Source organism: Setaria viridis, chromosome 3 (genome assembly GCF_005286985.2).
Source record: "Setaria viridis chromosome 3, Setaria_viridis_v4.0, whole genome shotgun sequence".
Lineage (NCBI taxonomy): Eukaryota > Viridiplantae > Streptophyta > Magnoliopsida > Poales > Poaceae > Setaria > Setaria viridis.
This window is the reverse complement of record NC_048265.2, coordinates 13,537,810-13,559,654: the sequence shown is the minus strand read 5'-3', so window position 1 is coordinate 13,559,654 and position 21,845 is coordinate 13,537,810. Positions and strand designations below refer to the sequence as shown.

Below are 21,845 nucleotides of genomic sequence, written 5' to 3'. Positions count from 1 at the left end.
TATGCATCTAGATATATTGTTATATCTATATACATAGCAAAGTAGATGTATCAAAAAAGTTAAAGCGACTTATAATTTGGGATGGAGGGAGTAGATTAATTACAAAACCAATTGCATAGGGGAGGTTAATTCACGATACGAATCTATTAAGTCTAATTAGTTCGTAGTAAACATGTACTAATCATGAATTAATTAGACTTAATAGATTCGTCTCGCGAATTAACCTCCATATGTGTAATTAATTTTATAATTAATTCATGTTTAGTCCTCCTGATTAGTCTAATTTTATAATTAATTCATGTTTAGTCCTCCTGATTAGCCTCACCTCCTCGAACAAGGAAGGAGAGGAATGAATATTCTTTAAAAAAAAGGAGAGGAATGAATACTGGGTAAAAGAAAACCTGGCTCATTCTTTCCGTTCTTAAAAAGAAAAGGCATGGCTAAAAGCTGCATAAACGTCAACGTCGTTACTAAAATCGGACCGGCACGCCGTCACGGACTGAAACAAGGCCCCAGCTCGAATAAGCCGCGCCGCCGCCATCAACGTCATCATCCGCTTGACATCCCGGTCCCGGCACGGTGGCGATCTCACCGGTGAACAGTAAGAGCAGATAACGTGGCCACCTGGCCCCCCACCTCGATCCGAAAACAGGCGTGGATGGGTGCATCCCTTGAACTCGTCGAGCAGATAGGGGTGCGCGCCGTTGACCGTTGGCGCTTTGCGATCCTGCCATCGCCACCCTCCACCCACCGGCCGCGCGTGCGCGGAAGCGAGGCAGCGAGGTCCACGAGCGACCCGTCCACCCCCCCCTTCAATCCGCCCGCCGCCTCCGCCTCGCGTCGCGCAGCGCCCCTCGCCTACTTTTCAGCGATCGCCCCCGCGCCGTGCCAGTCCACAGTCGCCGCCGTTCCCGCCGCGCAAGCGTCCGTGGACTGGACGTGGAGCGGATTCCGTGGGGTACTCGGCCACGCCACTGTCACACTCCTCCGCGCGCCCCTCGCTTGAGGAGCTGTCGGTCGGTGCCCCGTCGGCCGAACCCCATTCTTCACCTCTGCTGACGCCGACACCGCAGCATGGTCCTGGCAGCGGCAGGCCTGCGCACCGCGTCACCTCGCCTGGCGTCGTCGTCGCCCCGCACGCGCTCGGCCGCCTGACGCTGCCTGGTGCCTGCCTGCCTACCGGGTGCGAGAGGGTGGGAGGGAGGGAGCAGGGGCGCCGGCATGAGGGACGACGGGGCGGCGGGCTCCGCGGCGGAGCTGCTGTCGCCGCGGCTGCTGGTGTCGCCCTCCAGCCGCGTCCAGGAGCTCGAGAGGTTCTCGCATTACGTCGGTACGGCCCCCAAATCTGCTCCCGCTTCCTTTCTGTTGCTGATGGTAGCATCCGGATTCTATGGATTGGCTCTGCGACTTGAATTGCGTGTGGTAAAAGTAAGATTTGCGTTCCATCCGTAACGTCGGGAGAACCATCAGCTTTGGGTTCCAGTTTTGAGTTTTTGACTCATGGCCTCATGGGGTACTGTTCGGATGTCAATTTACTCTAAAGCAATCATCGTTGGTGCTAGTGAACAGTGATAGAACTGACCCAGTTCATCAGGCTAATAACTGGGGTAACTCGTCGGGGTTCGCATTTCTATTTGTTTTGTTTACTTTGCCCGACCCAAGATATAAGGATACAGCTCGGAATACCAGTGCAGAAGCATCAGGGTTGGCATAAATTATTAGGTGCCGTGGAGAGATTTGTGTAGAGCCAACTTGCTTATACGAAATTATGGTTCTAATGCTTGCACGCCACACTCAAGATCTAGATTCCATATGCCACTTATTCTTTGTGATTGACTGGTTCTTGTTGTACTTTTGCACATTTCGTGCTATATGCCGATTTAAGACCTGTGATTGACTAGTTACCGTTGTGGTCTTGGGGCCTGCACGGTTCCCCCCACTCTTGCCATGTTTGCGTCGATGAGGAAATTCTGCTTCTTTTTCAGCTAGGCAAATTGGATTTGACGATGTCAATGAATGCCCCCACCTGTGCACACTAGCTTACGATTACCTGAGGAAGAATAAGGGCTATGAAGACAATATTTTTGCATTCTTCCAAAATAGCGGGGACCCTGACCCCCTGATTGTGAAGTTTATCGAGGAACTCGACAAGTGTATACTTGGCTACTTCTCCTTCCATTGGAACTATGCAACTTACATAATTACCCAGGTGAAGGGAGTACAATGACTTTTGAAGTTTACCGCCTATTGTCTCCTAGTCCTAGTTAAACTCTCCTTACACTATCTTTTCTATATTGATATAGTAATGATCTCGACAGGTTCTCACTGTGGAAGGTGTGACCAAAAGAAGGTTCAAGAACATGGTGTTAGAGGCCACCAGGTGAGTATCCACCCTCATGCTACCTGGTTGCTAAGTGGCTGATATTATACTGCTTATGTTCATTCACTCTTTTCACTTTAAGTTCCAAATTCTCCTTGATTACTTTTAGTACAAGCACTTTCTACTTCAAGTCTTCAACCTTACGTATTAGTTAAACCATGTGATCTCTTGATTGGAGTGTCATTAATGAAAATTCATCGATACTTTATGTTCTGAGAATCTCTCCTTAATTGTTAATGTTTGATCACGTTCCTTGATGTACTAGTTGCTTGCACCTTATTATTTATTCTGTTGACCTGTATGCTGTATCTTATCTCTCATCTGACCAAATAATAAGCTACCAGTACTACACTAATGCGGTGCTAGATCATATTCAGATTGCAAATGGACACTTCAACAGAAACTACATCTTCTGAATTCGCATGTAATCAGATGTTAAGAACTTTTATGTCCAATGTACATTTCTGATTAGAGATGTTTTGTCATGACTCAAAATAATTGATGGTTAATTATGCAATTCCCGTTTCTAAACATAAAAGCAATAATTGATAGTGTATTTGTCGAAGTGACACAACAATTTAATGAGAGCATATTTGTTCAAAAATTGAAGTGTGCTACTGGATATAAGACTGGTTGGATTCAGGCATTGAATCTCTCACCAAAACATGCAAAGAGTCTATTGTGTCCAGGCATAGAAGTAAATAGGTGTAAGACTGGATATAAGACTGGTTGGATTCAGGCATAGAAGTAAATAGGTATACAGGAAATGTGTGCTGCTCATTGTGTCCATTTGCTGTAGCATTTATGTTCTGCGGTTGTGGAATTCCCATACAAGGAATTCTAATCGAGGAAATACTTAGAATTTAGTTCATCGATGGTTGTTCTTTATGAAAAGGCATGCATAATTAACTGACCCGTTCCTGTTTTTTTAAACTTTAAACTACACAATAAGACGACTGTTGTTCCACCCACACTAATGATTATGTATTGGTCCTCCACTGAACATAGGGAACAGAGATTTGAGAGGGTGACAAGAAGCTTGAAGGTCACTAGGTTTTTCTCCACACTGGTTGAGGAACTGAAGGCCATAGGACCATCTAGCCGTGATGATTCGCCACGGAATGATGTGATGGTCCCGGTAGCGCACTGCAACCGCAGCCCGGTTTTACTCCTGATGGGTGGTGGGATGGGAGCCGGCAAGAGCACTGTACTTAAAGATATCCTCAAGGAGTAAGTTTACCATTTCTACTATTTAATTTCTGTTCATTTCCCTTTAAACTGTGTTGATAGTCTTACCTTTCCAGTTTCATGAAAAATAAAAACATGTTGATGTAGGAAAGATGATTGTTGTTAGAATTAATTGAGAAGGGGAAAAAACAATCCTGGTGAATTTCACCAAATCAATTGTAGCAGTTAAAATAGACAGAGCACACCTTATACGATACTATCTGGATATATGTTGATCGTCCTGGTATGCATTTCTTGATTTGCAGAGCATTTTGGTCTGGAGCATCAGCGAATTCAGTGGTGGTGGAGGCAGATGCATTCAAGGAAACCGATGTAATCTACCGAGCCATTAGCTCTAGAGGCCATCACAATGACATGCTGCGGACGGCAGAGCTGGTAAATAGTTTTTACCATATCCGCTATCAATAAAATAATTATCGTGAGTATGCATTATAGCTCACTAGCTAACAAGTCAAAATGCATAACATTGCAACATTCAATGTTGTGATGGTTCAGACTTTCAAAGAAACCCCAACCTTGTGTGCAAATTGCAAGCATACTGAAAACCTGAAACAAGTAACCAGTCCAAACTACGGCTAGTTTCCAGATCAATATATATCTCTAAACATCATGATCTTACAGTTCTATATTGTACAGATGTTCTGACTGAAAATTAGGCCTCAATGACCCATAATGACGATGCAGGTGCACCAGTCATCATTGGACGCGGCCTCCTCGCTCCTTGTCACTGCCCTCAACGAAGGCCGGGATGTGATCATGGATGGCACTCTGTCCTGGGAGCCATTCGTGGAGCAAACAATTGCCATGGCCAGGGACGTGCACAGGCAGCGGTACCGCATGGGACGCGGCTACAAGGTCAGCGATGATGGGACGATAACCGAGGAGTACTGGGAGCCGGTTGAGGCTGAGGATTCTAGTACTGAAGAGGAGAACGAGGCAACAGGAAGGAAGCCTTACCGGATCGAGCTCGTGGGTGTGGTCTGCGATGCCTATCTAGCAGTTGTCAGGGGAATCAGGTGCAGCTCATAGCTTATCCATGCCAACATTAGCGACTATATCAATAACATTCTGCCCATTCAGGCATTGCCATGCATTGAGCTCTGAATATCTCACATTGAAACAGTCATCTCAGGAAACGTTGCCTACTACCTGCATTCAGACACTGTGCGCTAATAAAAGTTCACAATTTGCAGGAGAGCTGTAATCACCGGTAGAGCAGTGAGGGTGAAGTCACAGCTGCAGTCTCACAAGCGATTTGCTACCGCTTTCAGAAGCTACTGCAGCCTTGTTGACAATGCAAGGCTCTACAGCACCAACACCTTGGGTTCTGCTAAGGTAAACTAAAATGGCAGACTAACATGATTAAACCGAACCATTTCTGGGCACATGAATTTCACAAGAAATTTTACAGGCATTTTACATGGAATAGTCAAATGCCTGCAGCATGCCCTTGTGTTTCAAGCATGCCGCCTCCTACTTCCACTACTATTATTATCACGTTTGCTGAAAGCCGATCCCGTGATGCAGTTGATAGGATGGAAGGATGGCGGGAGCAATTTGCTGGTGGATCCTGAAGAGATCGGCTGCTTAGAGAGAGTGAGCAGCTTGAACGAGGAGGCCGACTGCGTCCACGAGCTGTACGCCGACGGCCAACCGACCGGCGGCTCGTCATCAGTGTGGCAAGACCTGGTCATGTCGCCGTCGAGGGCACCGACGCAGCGGGAGCTCAAGGCTGCCATCGAGAAGGGCGAGGCGCGCTTTCAGACCCGCATTGCTGTAGCCGCTGGCTGACTGGCGTACCATCCCAAGAAAAAAGAAGTCGCAGTCCATGTAAACTTGATTGTGGAGGGAGCCTATAATTTTTGGCTTCTTTTCAAACATCGGAATTTGACCCTTGAAAATAATCATGCAGTGATTCCTCCGAACTAGTTATCCAAACTGATTTCCATATTAAACGCGTGAGTGTCTTTACTGTGTTTTGAAAAAAAAAACAATAAGATCTCTCATGATGGCAATTTGCAAATCTCAAGGATTGATGTGTTTGCGCCGCAAACTTATTTTTTGCATAGTCGCAGAGGAACCGTGTTGGCACTTTTTTTTTTTTGAGACCCAACCGTGTTGGCACTTGGCATGAATTATTTTCAAAAAAGAAAAAACTTAGCACTGCGTCGTTCTTCTCACTTCCGGCCCGCTCCGTCCGCAGCCTCTCCAAGGCGCGCGCGGGCTCCTTCCTTTTATCCACACCATTGTGGGCCTCTGACGGCCCAGTTTAGATAGCTGAGTACCTAAAATACCCGCGGCCACATTCGTTCGCCATCCTTTCCAAACCCTAGAGCCGCCGCCACCGCCACCGCCACCGCCGCCGCCTCCGCCTCCACCGCCCCGCCGCGCTTCGTCTTCCCCTGCAGCCTATCCTGCAACCAGCCGCAGCCATGGTGAGTGGCCACAGCTCTCACACTCCTCGAATCCCGGACACCAACGCATTTCGCCGTCGCTGAGGTAACTAACCCCTTTGCCCGCGTGGTGGTGTCTCGCAGGCGGACGTTGACGTCGATACGGAGGTCGCCGCCGCGGGGCAGCCCAAGAAGAGGACGTTCCGCAAGTACAGCTACCGCGGGGTGGACCTCGACGCCCTCCTCGACATGTCCACCGACGACCTCGTCCAGCTCTTCCCCGCCCGCGCCCGCAGAAGGTAGGTGCCAGATGCGGCAGGAAATGGTGCTTTGGTTATGGGATTCGGTGCTGGCGGATAGATTGTTTGATCAATGTTCTGACTCCGTTTGTGTTTTTGTATGGATTTAGGTTCCAGAGGGGCCTGAAGAGGAAGCCGATGGCTCTCATCAAGAGGCTGCGCAAGGCGGTAATGCAGTCTCTGCCTCTCCACGATTTAGTTTTGCTGATTGCTTGGTTATCGTACTCATTACCTTCTGTAAATTTTGATGCTGGGATGCTAGAATTTGCAGTTTCTGTAGTCTTGGTGTTGATTGCATATAGCAGCTCATCCGTTTGTAGTTTCTTTGGGATGTAGTTTCAGATGCGAATAATGGCCATATGTTTGGCTCATAAGCACGATGTTTATTTTTCACTTCTGATTTTCTGGCAAAATACTCTGCTTCAGACGAGTAGTATAGATGATTAATTTGGAGGTGTATCAATAATTTTGCAGCACACATTGTTACATTCCGTAATAGGAAATGGCTGAAAGTTCAGCTAACTGAATGTATTCTGTCATGCAATGCTTGATAGCTTCTCTGCAAAACTGCTACATCTGAACTTTAACACAATAAAATTACTGTTTGAAATGGAGTCATTATTTGTTGAACAGAAGACTCTGCTGTTCATTGAACACACATGCTATAAGCACATACCAATTTATCAGCTGTGAAATTCAAATGTATGGTATGTTTGGTTGTTGATGTAGCCGAAATGTTAGTTCGACCTTGAAAGTTACGCTGTGCTGCCAATCCGCAGATGATGACTTTGTTACCGGTCCTTGGAATGTGTATTACGGAGTAGTCTAATGGAGCTCAAGCTATAGAGTAGTTCAGAATAGTCTGTCTAGTTCATTAACTTCTTACACCTCTCATAAGGAATATTCGGACTCTTCGTTTGTGCTGGCTGCACAAGCAGCTGCAGCTGCACGGGACATCAGGCCCACAGCTCAGCCTCAGGCCGCTCACTTGGCTGTTGCAGCTGCAGCCGCAGCGCTGCAGCAGCCATCTCTACGGAGCACCCTAATTATGGCAATGATATTTCTAATTAGTGTGTGTATGCTCTTATTTTACCCATATCAATTAGTATAGGGCTTGTATAAATAATCATTGAGACTTGAGAATGCATTTGTCTACAGATTTTGATTCCATTTGATCGAGAAGATAATTTGGTAGAGTTTTCTCAGTTTATACTGACCATTTCTAAATTATTGCCATGAAGTGTAAAAATTATGCTATTGACACTGTTGCATTTTGTATTGTGCGCTATTGCTTTGGGATCATAAGGCTAAGCCATTAACCCATTCTTTGTTTTCTGTATATGTACAGAAAAAGGAAGCACCTGCTGGTGAGAAGCCTGAGCCTGTCAGGACCCATCTGCGCAACATGATCATTGTGCCAGAGATGATAGGCAGCATAATTGGAGTGTACAACGGGAAGACCTTCAACCAGGTTGAGATCAAGCCTGAGATGATTGGGCACTACCTTGCTGAATTCTCCATCAGCTACAAGCCTGTCAAGCACGGAAGGCCCGGTATCGGTGCCACCCACTCCTCTAGGTTCATCCCTCTCAAGTGAAGGATCCCAGGGCATGCTCATCTCTGGGCCTGCTGTTATCTATTATCAGATAAGACTTTGTTCCTTAGCACTTAGTGTTTTGCCTGAGGAAAGTTTGTCAAACAATGAATTCTGGTTTTTCAGTGGAGTTGTGAGAACCTGAGCGCAATTTCTGTATTCAAATTGAAAGTGGAGATATGTTGTCTATGGTGCAATTCCCTCCCCATTGTCTTTCTGCGACTTCGCTGTCATCGTTGTGTCGCACCTGTCAATTCCATAACATGCAATCTGCCTGGCCCATTCATTCAGCTGGGCAGCAAATTTGCTATCATGCATGCTCCTTTTTTTTAGAGTGGTACCAATATCATGCATGTTATGGACTTCTGGAACATATACTTGCCGTAGTCCCGTAGTGCTGCTGCTGCACCTTGTTTATATTTGCTGTATCTGAGCTGGTAGTCAGGAGTCGCCGGGTAAGCTGACGTGGCTGTGTTGACGCCTGCTTATTTTCCTGTGGGAATCGCCGGGTATTCGTGGCCATCTCCCATTCGCTCCAGAAAGATATGCCATGTGCACAAGGATGACCGAGCCTTCGGCAGCCACACTTTGAGCGGCAGCAATTCGGCTGGACGCCTGGAGAATAACACCACCAAGAAGCTCACTCTCCACTTGTCACCTGTTCCATCTAGAACCACGCCCAGACACCAGACCTCGCGAGTGAGAGCAATGGCAACCATCAGCGCCGCTGGATCCGCCGCCCTCTTCGCTGGTGCCTCCGTGGCCAGGCCAGCTCAGGCTCACGGTAAGCTCATCCATCATCTTCGAGATCTGGTGCCAGAAGGCCGGCAGCCATCTGGCCGCGGCGTGTAAGGCGTCTCTTGACATGAGGGAGGCTGCTGTGCAAACTGCAGGGCTGCCTCAGCTGAGAGCGAGAGCCGACAAGGTGCGGTGCAGCGCCTGCTCGAGGCAGCAGGACGGCAGCGGCAAGGGGGCGGCGGCTCCGGCCGCCGGCGCGTCGTCCCTGCTGGCCGTGGCGAGCGCGATGACGACGTCGTCGCCGGCGCTGGCGCTGGTGGACGAGCGGATGTCGACGGAAGGCACCGGGCTCAGCCTGGGCTTGAGCAACAACCTGCTGGGGTGGATCCTGCTGGGCGTGTTTGGCCTCATCTGGTCCCTCTACACCGTCTACACCTCCACGCTCGACGAGGACGAGGAGTCCGGCGGCCTCTCCCTGTGATTTGTGAAATCCTCTTGATTTCTACTAGCTGTTTTGTTCAGCTTGACCTCTGTGTGAGTTCGACCTGTGGGTGCAACTGCAACTGCAAGTCTGCAACTGAAGACATGGCTGTATGCGACTGTAACTGAGCTGTTGCGTCTGAGATGGTAATGAAGAGTACTTAGTATAGTTGGTTTGTGGTGGTTTGAGATTGCATGAAAGATGCTGTGTGCACATGCTGTACTGTATGAAATTTGATAGCACTGTGGCAGTGTCATGCGTGGCATTTTTAGCATCTGATTTGTTTGTTGTGTATGGGAGAAGAATATTCTATAGGACCATATGGAAACTGAACTCTAGTTCACGTTTATAGTCTTGATGTTTCAGATTAACTATGAGAACATTGTTAATGTTGCCAATGCTAACATGAAGCAGAGTTGGCACATAGGAAAACATCATAGCAGAATTCGGCCATTCTACAGATGATATGATAAAATATATTACTTCATCGGAAATAGTAGACGTTTCAGGCAACTTATTGCAAGTTACTCTTTTGTTGTCTGAACGTCAATTGATACTTGATAGTCACCGGAGGGAGTGTAACAAAATTTAGGGGATCACTGATCAACAAAGCGCGTGCCGATAATCAAATGCAGATGTTTACACCACTAAAAATCGCAAAGAGATTGCATACAATAATCACCAAAAAATCGACTGAAAAACATTATTGAAACTTCCAGCCGCTACGCGGTTCATGCTTACATTTTCAGATAACTAAGAGCAACTCGAAAAGACCCCAATACCTTCTTTAGGGAATAAAAGAAAAAAAAAACTCCAACTGTCCACCTAAAACTTCCTAAAAGATTGGCGACGTGAAAAAAACACCCCTTGCCGCGTAAATATTCGCAACGCCCCGGTCCTCCCTAATCCCGCCCCACCCCTGCCGCGCGCGTTTTTTTTCCTGGGCGCGCGCACCAAGGCATCGGTCACCGCGCGCCGCCCCGCGCACCGGCTGCTCCATCTGTGAGCTGGAAAGCGCCCCTCCCGTAATCGAGATTGAGCCAACCGCCAATCCCAAATCGATTCCGAGACGCCATAGCCTCCGCTGCGACGCCTGCGCCTTTGCTCCTCGTGACCAACCCGGCGGCGGCCCCACGCCATCCTTGGGCCCACCACCCACCACGGCCTCCCACGGCACCCCTGTCGCCACGAAGCATGGCGTAGTCCAGGCCGCCGTCGCAGTTACACTTGCGCTGGTTTCCGGTGTAGCATCCCGCCTCCCGGCCCAAAGCACGTCCCCTACGCCGGCGGTGTGCTATAGCGACTCAAGCACGTAGACCAGCAGCGTTCCCGTTGCATGGTCCGCGAAGACTGCGAGCTGCGAACCCATGGTAGCATACGATGGTCTTGTAGCGGCCGCAGCCACTATCGTCTCTGACGTGGTGCCAGCGCAGACGCCAGGGGATGCCGGGGCGAGGCTGATTCGAACCCAGTCCCAGCGCCGCTACTGCTGCTGCTCCCAACGTCTATCTGGTTGCTGCCGTCGAGAACGACCCTAGCAGCATCAACAGCTCCAGAGCGCAGAGGATTGTCTTATGTAAAGCACGAATGAGCCACGGCAAACTGAGAACCAATGCCACGGATAAGCAATCAGTTGAGTATTAGAAACAAGATTTCGGATCTCTCCAAGGTCAACGATCTGCTACCCTACTATTGCTCCCGTTGCCACTAATGCCCAATGCAAGATGGAAGATGCAGAAGCCAATAGAGGAAACAACGGATGCATGATGCAGAACCTAACTAACCTGCGGACCCACTTTATTAAGGTTTTGTTCAAGTCACATAGCAACAACGCACTGGAACTCTAAAAACCATAGCAACAATGCAAGAGACCCTTCAGGTCTATGAGAAAGCTCATACAAAAATAATCCAGGGAGTATTTCATCACTAGGATTTTGGCAGACAGAATACCTAGGTGTCTCATTTATTTTCATCGGTTATTATTTACAAATAGCACACAAACAAAACTCTGAGAGGGGGAGGAAGGTGCCTAGTATCATGGACCGGGAGGTGGGCAGGCCAAGTAAATAGGCTCAATTATGATGACGTGATCTTTTTTGAATTATTGGGATAGTTTTTAGCGTTCTGCTGTGCACTGATATGTTTTTGGGAAAAAATTTTAGTATAGCTCCTAATACCTTATTTTGGGAAATAATTTTTTGGAAAAATAGGTTCCAACTTTCAAGCAACAACAAGATGCCAAACAACTTCAAAAGATGCCATGGTCTCTGTCAATGGCACCAATCAGCGGAAACAAGTTATGGAGCGGAATCGATCAGGAGTAAAGGGCTGCCCACGCACAAAAAGGACCACGGGTTAGCCTTTAAGCCCAAGTTCAAATTGGACCGAAAGCTGGATCCGGCCCATCAAGCCCGTAATGCTCGTGTCTTAGCGATGCCAGAGAGAGACGTTCTTCTCCTACCTCGCAGGCTTCGCAAGGCGGCCACACGCCGATACCTCCACCACCACCCGCTCCCGTCGCCTCCCCCGCCGGCCACGCCACCATGCTGCCGCCGGCCGCCCGCCTCGCGGCCCGCCGCCTCCTCGGCCTCGCCTCCTCCTCCGCGTCGGAAGCCGCCGCCCGCCGCCTGGCTCCGTCCCCGGTTAGTCCCCCCCTCCGCCTACCCCCTTCTCTCCTCCTCACCGTTTCCCCCAAAACTAATCTTCTGATCTCCTTCCAGATCGCCGCCTCGTCCTACGCTGCGGCCGCTAGGGGCTCCGTCTCCAGCTCCAGGCCCTTCTCCACGGCTCTTAACTACGTGAGCACTCCTCGGATCCGCACCCCCTGCGTTTGCCTGATCTGTTTGGTGGTTGAGGGCTGAGCTGACCTGACGCTTTGTATTGTTGTCGCAGCACATTGATTCGCCGGAGAACAAGCCGGACATGAAATGGGAGTTCTCGGAGGCGAACATGAAGAAGGTACTTACTGCCCATGCCGATGTTTGTGATTCGCGTGTAGCGCTACTCAGTAGGATCAGCTGTCTAGGTTTGGAGTGATTATGTCAGATTTTGTTCAGTCCTGTGCTTGGATCCTCAGAGCCTCAGATGTGGTAGCAAGGATAGCATTTCCAGTGGCACGGTGATGCTATTACGTTGGTTGACTCTCTAGAATGATGAAGTTTGAGCTGATTTTTGGTTATGAGAAGGGAGATAACTTTCCTTGTAATGTGACACTTCACCAATGGGCAAATGTAATATAGGGATGGGGCTTAATGTCGTATTTGACCTGAGACTGTGCTTAGTGAAGGAAGTGAATGCAGCTAATAGTTGTTGCATGAACCTTGTTAGCAGGACATTTTAATTAGAGTTTTAATTGTATGTTTCAATGTGGATTCAGGTCAAGGAGATACTGTCTCACTATCCAAGCAACTACAAGCAATCAGGTATTATTCCACTGCTTGATCTTGCGCAGCAGCAGCATGGTGGATGGGTGCCAGTTGCAGCCATGGATGCTGTAAGTTCTACTATGTTTTATGTTAAAACCTATTATTTACTACCTTCAGTATGTTTTCTTATGTTCCATCTGAAAAAAAAGATGACAAACTTTTTTACGGGCCTTCATTCACTGAAGGGCTTACTAGAGTTGCATTTCAGTTGTAACTGTGCAGCAGACACTACCTGATTGACCCTGGTTTCGTGTTACAGCTGCTTTTCCTTTAATCCTACCCAGGATAGTCTTCATCCTGTCCAGTTCTTTAGGAATTTTACTTACTGAACTTTCTCTAGGTAGCACAGAGAAATAGCATGTGCATATCTGGTGGTAGGTTTATGTAATGACTTGTGCTGTTGTGCAGTGTCAATAAGTCAATTATACATTTCTCTTAGCAAGAGATACTGTAGCTCTTGTTATAAATTTAAATCAACTCCTGCCAACTCAGTATTGTTATTGATGGTCGGACACTTATGATATGTATTTGCTTTCTTCTACAAGTAGGTAACGTTAGCTGAGTTTTCTTTAGTGTTCAAATCTGATCTGTACTGAAAACAGGGAGAACTGAGTTACATCTTGTAGATTAGACAACATTTGTATGTAACACCATTTGATAAATACAATTTTATTCTGGCATTGCTAGTCCAAAGAAAAAAAAAAGACGCTACTCAGATACTAGATGACTTAATTTGAGTGCAGTATTGGAGAATGGGGGTTAATGACCAATCAAAAACAAGCCTTTTTGCCTTAGTGGCAGCTGACATCCCTTCTGTAACTATATCTTTTATGCAGCTGATGCTACAGAAAATTCAAAATTATTTTCCCCAAAAAAGAAAATTAAGAAATATTCATATTTAATTATGCTCATAGCATATGGATAGTTGGAATATTAAAAGTGGTTATGTTACACTTACACACTTGTATGTTATGACAAGCTGTGTTATTATCTGATTACCTTTCTCCTGTTTCCCCTGTGTTTGGAAAACTTCCTGTGTTTTTCTGTATTCCTGACAATGTTGTCTCTGCTGTTTCAGATTGCTAAAATCGTTGAAGTTGCGCCAATCAGAGTATATGAAGTTGCTACATTTTACACAATGTTTAATCGAACTAAGGTATCTTGATGCATCAATTCCTATTTCGTTTTTATTGTTGCCCCCACTAGCACCTCTGTTACACTTTTGAGCTTTTTCGTATCATTTAGGTTGGTAAGTACCACCTTCTGGTGTGTGGAACTACACCTTGCATGATTCGTGGTTCATGTGAAATCGAAGAGACATTGTTGGAGCACCTTGGAGTTAAACGAAATGGTTTGTTTATTCACAGTACTTTAAACCTGTTAACTAAGCATGCTACTTTCTGATTGGTTACCACAAGAATTGTCCTCTATGCCTGAGCTTCCCGTGCTATCCCTGCAATATCGTTGATATTTTTCTTGCCTTTGCAGAGGTGACCAGCGATGGTTTATTTTCTGTTGGAGAAATGGAGTGCATGGTATTGTGAATATTTATGAAATGCTATTTCAGATGCCTTCAAATTGCTCTTTTTAGTTGTGCTTTAAATGTTTAGCTGCAGTAGTAGTCTATAATATGTTGGTGATGAATGTTTTTAAAAATTCCAGCTATTTATAATAGATTCTTCTATTTTATTTTATTTTCGAGAACTAGAATGCAACTTTTATTCACATGTCTATACTGCATTTGCAGGGTTGCTGTGTGAATGCTCCCATGATTGCTGTGGCTGACTACTCGAAAGGTTCAGAGGGTTACACATACAACTATTATGTAAGTCTATTTGCATGTTATTCTGTTATGTGCTCAAACCATGCAACAGAAGTACTTCTAGCAGAACATGACATGGCAAACAAAAAATGTTTCTTGCTAGCTGGAGGATTTGACAAAAAAATATCTGTGCCATAACTCTGAGCTTCTTTTTCTGCATTCCCCTTCGTTTTCAGGAGGACCTCACTCCAAAACGAGTTGTTGAGATTGTTGAGATGCTGAGAAGAGGAGAAATTCCCCCTGTAAGTACCAGCTAGCTTAACTGGATATTTCTACTCTGCTTTTTGTTGGTTTGATTTTTTGTATATCAAGGCCTGACATGTGTTTTTTCTATGAAAATTTCTTTTGCAGCGAGGCACACAGCACCCAGAGCGGAAAAACTGTGGCCCCACTGGAGGCAACACCACATTGCACGGAGAGCCGAAACCTCCTCCATGCAGGGATCTAGATGCCTGCTAGGTTTGCTTTGAAGCGTTACGAGCACAAAAATAAGTCGGCTCGCACTGTAAGGTGTGCAAACTGCAAACAGCGGAAGGGATGTGTTATTTTTATTCTGAAGCTTTCTTGTGTTTCATCAATGAAAGCTTTTCTAACTTTTATTCTGCATCATCAGAACGATCCATTGATAGACAATAAGATGTTTTTGACCTGATGTTCAGTGGCAAATGCTTTGTATTTTGGCAACCGGTGAAGGAGCTGAACCCCGGATAGCTGGGAGAACAGACCATCGCGCCATTCATTTTTGTTGTACCAAGATCGTGTTATTAGTCCATTCAAAGATGATATCCATATCCTTGATGCATTTTGAATTTAGCAAACCAATATTCAATTTTCTGCAATGATGGATGCGTGTTCGTGTGAATGTCTATTGTGGATTTCAAATAATGGAATCAGTGGTAGGTGCGCACGAAGCGGGGATATATGGATATGACGACTATCTTGCACGGCTCCAACGATTGTATTGACGTGTTGTCGGTTTTCTGAAAATTAGCATGGGCTCATACCTCATGATAGCAATAACCTAAAGCTTAGGCCATGTCGTTTTCATCGGAACAGAAATCGTTGTTCATGCTAAACATTTCAACTTTTCCTAATCAAATTACTCTAGACTTATTTCGGCAAAAAAAAAATTGCTCTCGAGTTAAAGCCATTTTTCAATTTCTCAAACGATAAAACAAAATTCAAAGAGGCGTGCTTAATTTGCAGACCCATGTTGCTTTCATTGGAGCAGAAATCGTTGTTCATGCAATCATTACTCCAAAGTTTATGCCAAAATTCACTTTTAAAACAACAAAACAAAATTCGAAGTGGCGTGCTTAATCTTCAGAGGCTCTAAACGCAAATACAAGTATACAACTGGGGCGTAAATCGGAAATAGTGGGGGAAATGAGGGACCAAGGCCGAAATTCTCCCTTTCGGCAATCCCCTCTTCCCTCACCGGTAAACCCTCTTCCTCCTCCCCAAAACCCTAGCCCAGTAGGCCCCCTCCACCGGCCACCTCCCATGGCGCGCTCGAGCTCACTCTCTGAGGCCGAGGCTGGCATCTCCTGCTTCGCCTCCTCACTCCCTGGCTTCCGTGGTGTCCTCAAGCACCGCTACTCCGACTTCATCGTCCACGAGGTCGCCCGCGACGGCACCGTCGTCCAGCTCACCTCATTCGATCTCCCCTCCGAGGTATCAGGCCCTCCCTGCAATTTTGAGCTCACACTTGCGCAACTCAGATCCTAATCTCGCTGCCAAATTTGGAATTGCAGTGCGTGGATGTGAAAGAGGAGGAGAAGGCGGCGCCCTCGGCCGACGCGGACCACTCGCAGGCCCTCGAGTCGTTCCGCGCGCTCTGCGGCGACGCGGATTGCGACGCGCTGAGAGGGCTCCTCGAAAGGGTGGCGGCCGGGGGTGACGGTGATGTCTCGCCGGTCATTCTCTCGCCTGACGCCGACAAGGCTCACAGATCGGTCGGTTCACTTACTGGTTACTGATTGTTTGTGCCACTGGGTTGGATGCGGATGGTATGACATATGCATTGTTTGGTTGTAGGAGGTGCATAACTTTTTTAAGAAGAACTTCAAGTTCCTTGTTACGGACACAGTGGAACACAGTGATGGTATCCAGAGGTGCATCAGGGTGCGGTTGGGGTCAGGAGCTGGTGGTGGAAGGGGCGGTGGTGGTGGTGGTCGTGGGAAAGGAAGGAAGCGGAAGAACATGGGTGGTTCTGATTGGAGAGATGACCGGCCATTTGATAGTAGAGGGTCTAGTAATTGGTCTGATAGTGTTGGGAAGTTCCTGAGGTGATGACATCCTGTTTGGTGTGTTTACTCTATTCAGTGGTATTTAACTGTTGTTTCTATTGGAATGGGCTCATTTCACATGTATGTCACACTTGATGTGTCCTATTTTTTTTCCAAACATAGCAATGCATCTAATGTAGCTGCACACCACTGCTGTATTGTTCAGTTCATTTTTTGGCTGCTAATTAGTGTTTTAACTGGAGTTACCATTATGGGACGTTGTTCAGGTTTCACCTGTACAAAGAGAATAAGGACACTCAAGAAGCATTAGGAATAATAGGAAAAATGTTAGGACTTCAGGTATATCACGGTTGCCAATCCTTAGTATTTGTTTTATTTGTCCTGGATAGCTGGATTCACTCACATCTCTTGCTGCTGATAGATTAACTGCACTTTTTGCAGCCACGTTCATTTGGGTTTGCAGGTACAAAGGATAAACGTGCTGTCACTTTGCAGCAGGTATGTATTCCTCAAGTTTATAACAGCACTCCTGGTGTTTTTGTCAATCCTGGTGGTTTTGCTTGTTTTTTTACATTGACTAAGATATGACATAATAGTGTGGAAAGGAAACACTTTAGTGATTTTAGTTGCACAAGAGGTGTGCTACAAACAGATAGCTAATTGATAGATTCTTTGGTCCGGAACTGCATACTAATATACTAATTTACCTGTCTATTCTTCCTATGTAAATAGTTTCTCATGCCTGTCTATGTATTATCTCAATGGATTTTTGTCGTTTTTTATTAGGTAACCGTTTTCAAGGTGCAAGCCAATAGATTGGCTGCTCTCAATAATCGGCTATTTGGGATTAAAGTTGGAAACTTTTGGTACATGATCAGCATTATCGTCTCTTCCGTTGCAGATATAACCATATAGTAATAAAATTTGAAATGTCTGCGACTAACCAATCATTTTAGTTATGTGAAGGAGGGACTTGTTCTTGGTCAACTCATGGGAAATCAATTTACAATTACTCTGAGGTACTATTTGTTCTGTTTATACTAACAATTTAATTTTTTTAGCATAGCAGACTGATATTTTTCCCTGGTAAAGTGCTCACTGATTAACATGAATGCTTATAACCTCTTAGATTAATAATATATCCATGTGACACAAGAACTTAGGATCATGTTTATAACATTCTATTCTTAGTATCTGCATGATGTTGTGTGCACTTGTGGCCTGCACTCTCTGCTATGATACTTAGTCTACATGCAACAGACCTGTTTTCTCTTTTAGGAAAACAGATCAAATTGAGAACTTATGCTTCACTGTATTTCTTCAGGGGCGTCATTGCAGAATCCGAAGATGTAATAAAAGCTGCTGCTGATGGCTTAGGAAAGAATGGATTTATCAACTACTATGGTTTGCAGGTATAATTTCTGCATGCCCTCATGTTTAAAAACCTATTTCCCATTTATTTCTGAAGCTGATCTAGTTTTCTATTTAATTTTCTTAGCGCTTTGGAAGTGGTTCGATTCCAACACACCTTGTTGGGGCTGCTTTGCTTAGAGGAGAGTGGAAAGCTGCTGTAAACTTGATTCTTGATCCAAGGGAAGGAGATATCCTACAGATATTTTATATGCATCCAATTAGGAATTGTATATTGAGTTCTGCCAACTTTTGTTAAACATAACTTAGTAGTCAAACAGCGTGATGACATAAATGAGGTCCGCAAACATTACAAGGAACATGGTGACATTGATAAAGCACTGAGGAACTTCCCTCGACACCTCGTAGCTGAGAGGGCTATAGTAAGTTCCCCTGGTATTAACTGAAATAGTTTGGCTTTGTGAACCTGTACTGATTCTTTTCTTATGTTCCATTGTTTGCATGTTTCCAGCTACAGTGTCTGAAGAAATGCCCTGGTAACTATCTACAGGCACTAAAGGGTATACCAAGAACACTAAGAATGATGTATGTTACATCTTTTACTCTAGTTTTATTCCATGTTTCTTGATATTATTGAGCAAATTAAGTTACGCCCTTTTAGAACATTAAGAATGTGCTACCTAGCCCAACTTGCATGGGGAAAAAGGTTTGTTTTTCCTCGTTATGAATGTGGTGTTTGTCATTCTTGACTTCCTATGCTTAAAAATTGTTTCTTGGTATCTAATAACAACGTACCTCTCCGTGTCCAGAGCTCTGTATTCATGTTATGCATTTCTTTGTTATTGCTGCCAACTCTCAAGCCATTGCATCACAGCTTGCACATGTAGGAATGCTTGTCTCACATCATTAGCACTGCCCACTTTATATGCTATAATGTGATGCTTTGTTACCATGTCAAATTCTGTTTTCTTGATAATCTCCAACGATGATGTAATTAAGTCTGTAGTTGGTATTCTACCGAGTTCTGTTAAATGATAGCCGTGTTTTCTTTCTTAATATTCTTTTGAATATTCTATGTAGGTATGTACATAGTTACCAAAGTTACCTTTGGAATCATGCTGCCAGCATGAGAGTGGAAAAGTATGGTCAGTCTACTCCATCCTTCTTTTACTATTTTTTAATTATAATCATTATGTAATTGGACAGTTTGGAACTAGTGTAGATTATTGCTTGAGATGGTTATCTATGTCTTTTATGGCTAACTTTTCCTGCTCTACCAAACTATATTCATCCTTTTTCATATTCTAACTAGTATTGGTACAGGCATGTCACAGGTTGTAGAAGGTGACTTGGTTTATAACAAAGAAAGCCCTCCTGAAGAATCTACTTCTGTAGATATTGCAGAAACTGATGATGGCCATACAAATTCATCTGAGATTGATCTATGTTCTGAAGCACAACCAGAGGAAACCATCCAGTCTGTGAAGGTTTGCTGCAGATGTGTGACATACATGTCAACACACACACAATCCTTTCTGAAGATCCTGATGATCCAACTTTGTTTCTTTTCTAGATAGTTGATTCTGGAGATTTGTTAAAGGGGATGTACACATTTGATGATGTTGTCCTTCCTTTGCCTGGGTAATTACCAATTCCCTTGCCCTTGTACTTGAATTTTTTGTTTATGCTTATTTGTATCAGTATGCAGTTCACAAGCAATGTTTCCTGGGAATGAAGTTGCTGAGATATACCATGAAATGGCCAAAAAGGTAAACACTATTCTATAATGTGTTTTTAGTAGTTTCAGTAGTTTATTCAGATAATCACATGTCCGCTTTTTAACAGAAATTGTGCAGTGTTAAATTATTTGTAGGAGCATTTCATGCTTTTTACAAAGTTAGCTACCAATGTTTGGACTAGGTTAACTGTGGAATAAGCATTTGAGTTCCCCTTTATTTCAGTATAAAATCCTTGCTACTTTACTAGGGTGATCGCCACGCCGAACCAGTGTTAATTTCTTTGATTTTAATAATTAACATATGTAACAAAAACTGTCAAGGTGTGGAACATACTGCATTAGCAATTTAGCTTGTTGGTTTGCATTGATAGTAGGCTGGTACTGGTCTCAACTCAACTCAAAACTTTTTCATGAGCATTAGATGCTTGCATAGTATTTCTTTGTAGCGAATATGTATGTTGAAATCACATGTTTTTGAGTGAAGTTTGTGACAAAACATATTGAAGTTTTCTTTTGTCTCAGGATGGCATTAGCTTGATGGAGAATGCTCACGGTGTCAAGTGAGTTTATTAGCCTGGTGTTCTTGTTTTGATCTGCAACCTTATATCCTAATTGCTATTCCTTTTTAATGCAACCTCCATTTGTTAGGGAGTTTTCAATTACCAGCATGAAAGGAGGTTACCGTCGAGTGTTCCAGCGGCCAATTGACTTTCAATGGTATGTCTGTAATGTATCCACCATCTCTTTTTACCATGCTCAACAGACATTCTTACTTTCTGGTTGTTCCATGGACTTTGCTTGGTTTCATTCTGTTTCTTTCACAAGGAAGGTTGCTTGATCTTACTGAAATTCTCTAATATGACTGCAGGGAGCTCATGACTTACACAGATGACAGTTCATCTTTAGCAGAAACTGATTTGGATGTTCTTTCCAGAATCAAGCCTAAAGAAGCAAATGAGCTTGTAACTACCGACCAGTCACAGGATAAGTTGGAGAAGGATTCAGATACCTCCACGCCAACTAATGGGAGTGACTCCCTAGAAAATAAGCCTACTGGCAGCCCAGATACAGCACCAAGAAAAATGGCCATAAAATTAGTATTTACTTTACCAGCATCATGTTATGCTACAATGGCTATCAGGGAGCTTCTAAAGACTTCTACCTCAGTATGTTTCTACTTTGTTTTTTTTCAATTTTGATATTTACATGTAGTTGTTTGTTGCTTAGAGATTATCATTAAAATTTGTTTCGTAATATCCACTGCCTGCAGGTTGCATATCAGAAAACACTCAGCTGCTAAATTTTGGTACCAACATGGGTTATTTACCTGATCAGTGATCTCAGCTTTCAGGTGGTGGCCATGTTAACCCCTGAAGTGTCATAGCTAGGTATTATTTCGGAGACAACTTCATGTAGCTCTTGATTAGTGCCGCTGCTTGTGCTCCAAACTCGTTCAATAAGCAGAGTGGTTATAAGATCTGGAGGATCGGTGAATCTGGAGAAACAAGCGATATGCCTGTTTAAAAGTGTTTCTTTGGGGCTGAATACTGTGTTGTGATGCTTGTACACTTGTGGCATGCCACCACTACAAAGCTTGTATAACTTAAATTCCATTTTCCAGTAACGGGATCAACTTGTTGCCCCAGTATTCGAGATATTTCAAACCAATTGAAGTTTTGGTGAATGGTTGAGCTTGGTCGAAGCTCAGGTGATAATTTGCAGAATAAGACATCCTTCATCCCATGGTCTACATATTCCCTCCGTCTCGGAATACAAGGCTACAAGCTACTTGTCTAGGTAAATCGAATCGAATCATATAAATGCAATTGGCACTGGGATCCTTTTGGAGTAGAAATTAGAAGATCTTAAAGTACGTCGGGCCTGAGTGACCCGTGAAATGTCCCCATGCTCGCCGCACCATGTTCTGAAACGTAACCTCGTCGCCTGGTGTCGTCCACCCCTCCCTGTTGTCCTCCTACACCATCTGAAGAGGCACCATGTTCTGAAACGTAAACTCGTCGCCTGTTGTCGTCCATCCCTCCCTCCCTGTTGTATCTGAAGAGTGATGGCCCATGGAAAGTGAACTATGACGAACTGATCCAAACGC

The 21,845-nt window shown here is 44.9% G+C and overlaps 5 protein-coding genes across 5 annotated transcripts; all 5 read left to right on the top strand.

The window, feature by feature from the left end:
* The first annotated feature begins 724 nt into the window (after positions 1-724).
* Positions 725-5,553, top strand: LOC117848522 (calmodulin calcium-dependent NAD kinase). Its single transcript, XM_034729955.2, has 8 exons — positions 725-1,330; positions 1,986-2,209; positions 2,319-2,380; positions 3,389-3,610; positions 3,874-4,003; positions 4,313-4,644; positions 4,822-4,963; positions 5,156-5,553. Exons 1-8 carry the CDS (start codon positions 1,222-1,224, stop codon positions 5,417-5,419), a joined length of 1,485 nt encoding a protein of 494 aa, XP_034585846.1. The 5' UTR covers positions 725-1,221; the 3' UTR covers positions 5,420-5,553.
* Positions 5,554-5,905: 352 nt separating this feature from the next.
* LOC117848523 (small ribosomal subunit protein uS19) lies at positions 5,906-8,111 on the top strand. The gene is made up of 4 exons (XM_034729956.2): positions 5,906-6,063; positions 6,166-6,320; positions 6,431-6,488; positions 7,669-8,111. Exons 1-4 carry the CDS (start codon positions 6,061-6,063, stop codon positions 7,915-7,917), a joined length of 465 nt encoding a protein of 154 aa, XP_034585847.1. The 5' UTR covers positions 5,906-6,060; the 3' UTR covers positions 7,918-8,111.
* Positions 8,112-8,255: 144 nt separating this feature from the next.
* On the top strand, positions 8,256-9,407 carry LOC117848524 (photosystem II reaction center W protein, chloroplastic). The gene is made up of 2 exons (XM_034729957.2): positions 8,256-8,698; positions 8,808-9,407. Exons 1-2 carry the CDS (start codon positions 8,623-8,625, stop codon positions 9,131-9,133), a joined length of 402 nt encoding a protein of 133 aa, XP_034585848.1. The 5' UTR covers positions 8,256-8,622; the 3' UTR covers positions 9,134-9,407.
* A 2,188-nt stretch (positions 9,408-11,595) lies between these two features.
* Positions 11,596-15,182, top strand: LOC117848078 (NADH dehydrogenase [ubiquinone] flavoprotein 2, mitochondrial). Its single transcript, XM_034729388.2, has 10 exons — positions 11,596-11,775; positions 11,854-11,931; positions 12,026-12,091; positions 12,510-12,626; positions 13,637-13,714; positions 13,804-13,909; positions 14,047-14,093; positions 14,306-14,383; positions 14,557-14,622; positions 14,732-15,182. Exons 1-10 carry the CDS (start codon positions 11,677-11,679, stop codon positions 14,837-14,839), a joined length of 843 nt encoding a protein of 280 aa, XP_034585279.1. The 5' UTR covers positions 11,596-11,676; the 3' UTR covers positions 14,840-15,182.
* Positions 15,183-15,759: 577 nt separating this feature from the next.
* Positions 15,760-21,386, top strand: LOC117848075 (multisubstrate pseudouridine synthase 7). The gene is made up of 19 exons (XM_072292709.1): positions 15,760-16,054; positions 16,135-16,335; positions 16,418-16,668; positions 16,896-16,968; positions 17,071-17,127; positions 17,416-17,495; positions 17,586-17,648; positions 17,954-18,041; positions 18,128-18,231; positions 18,320-18,422; positions 18,512-18,585; positions 19,081-19,145; positions 19,324-19,487; positions 19,574-19,641; positions 19,709-19,769; positions 20,261-20,298; positions 20,387-20,455; positions 20,607-20,904; positions 21,009-21,386. Exons 1-19 carry the CDS (start codon positions 15,767-15,769, stop codon positions 21,036-21,038), a joined length of 2,175 nt encoding a protein of 724 aa, XP_072148810.1. The 5' UTR covers positions 15,760-15,766; the 3' UTR covers positions 21,039-21,386.
* Positions 21,387-21,845: the final 459 nt, after the last annotated feature.

Coding starts and splice junctions, on each gene's coding strand:
- LOC117848522 (XM_034729955.2), top strand. CDS start 1,222: ATGAGGGACGACGGGGCGGCGGGCTCCGCGGCGGAGCTGCTGTCGCCG. Junction 2,381..3,388: donor ATGGTGTTAGAGGCCACCAG/GTGAGTATCCAC, acceptor CACTGAACATAG/GGAACAGAGATTTGAGAGGG. Junction 4,004..4,312: donor TGCTGCGGACGGCAGAGCTG/GTAAATAGTTTT, acceptor ATGACGATGCAG/GTGCACCAGTCATCATTGGA.
- LOC117848523 (XM_034729956.2), top strand. Junction 6,321..6,430: donor CCCGCCCGCGCCCGCAGAAG/GTAGGTGCCAGA, acceptor GTATGGATTTAG/GTTCCAGAGGGGCCTGAAGA. Junction 6,489..7,668: donor TCAAGAGGCTGCGCAAGGCG/GTAATGCAGTCT, acceptor GTATATGTACAG/AAAAAGGAAGCACCTGCTGG.
- LOC117848524 (XM_034729957.2), top strand. CDS start 8,623: ATGGCAACCATCAGCGCCGCTGGATCCGCCGCCCTCTTCGCTGGTGCC. Junction 8,699..8,807: donor CAGGCCAGCTCAGGCTCACG/GTAAGCTCATCC, acceptor TGCAAACTGCAG/GGCTGCCTCAGCTGAGAGCG.
- LOC117848078 (XM_034729388.2), top strand. CDS start 11,677: ATGCTGCCGCCGGCCGCCCGCCTCGCGGCCCGCCGCCTCCTCGGCCTC. Junction 11,776..11,853: donor GCCGCCTGGCTCCGTCCCCG/GTTAGTCCCCCC, acceptor ATCTCCTTCCAG/ATCGCCGCCTCGTCCTACGC. Junction 11,932..12,025: donor TCTCCACGGCTCTTAACTAC/GTGAGCACTCCT, acceptor TTGTTGTCGCAG/CACATTGATTCGCCGGAGAA.
- LOC117848075 (XM_072292709.1), top strand. CDS start 15,767: ATGAGGGACCAAGGCCGAAATTCTCCCTTTCGGCAATCCCCTCTTCCC. Junction 16,055..16,134: donor CATTCGATCTCCCCTCCGAG/GTATCAGGCCCT, acceptor TTGGAATTGCAG/TGCGTGGATGTGAAAGAGGA. Junction 16,669..16,895: donor AGTGTTGGGAAGTTCCTGAG/GTGATGACATCC, acceptor GACGTTGTTCAG/GTTTCACCTGTACAAAGAGA.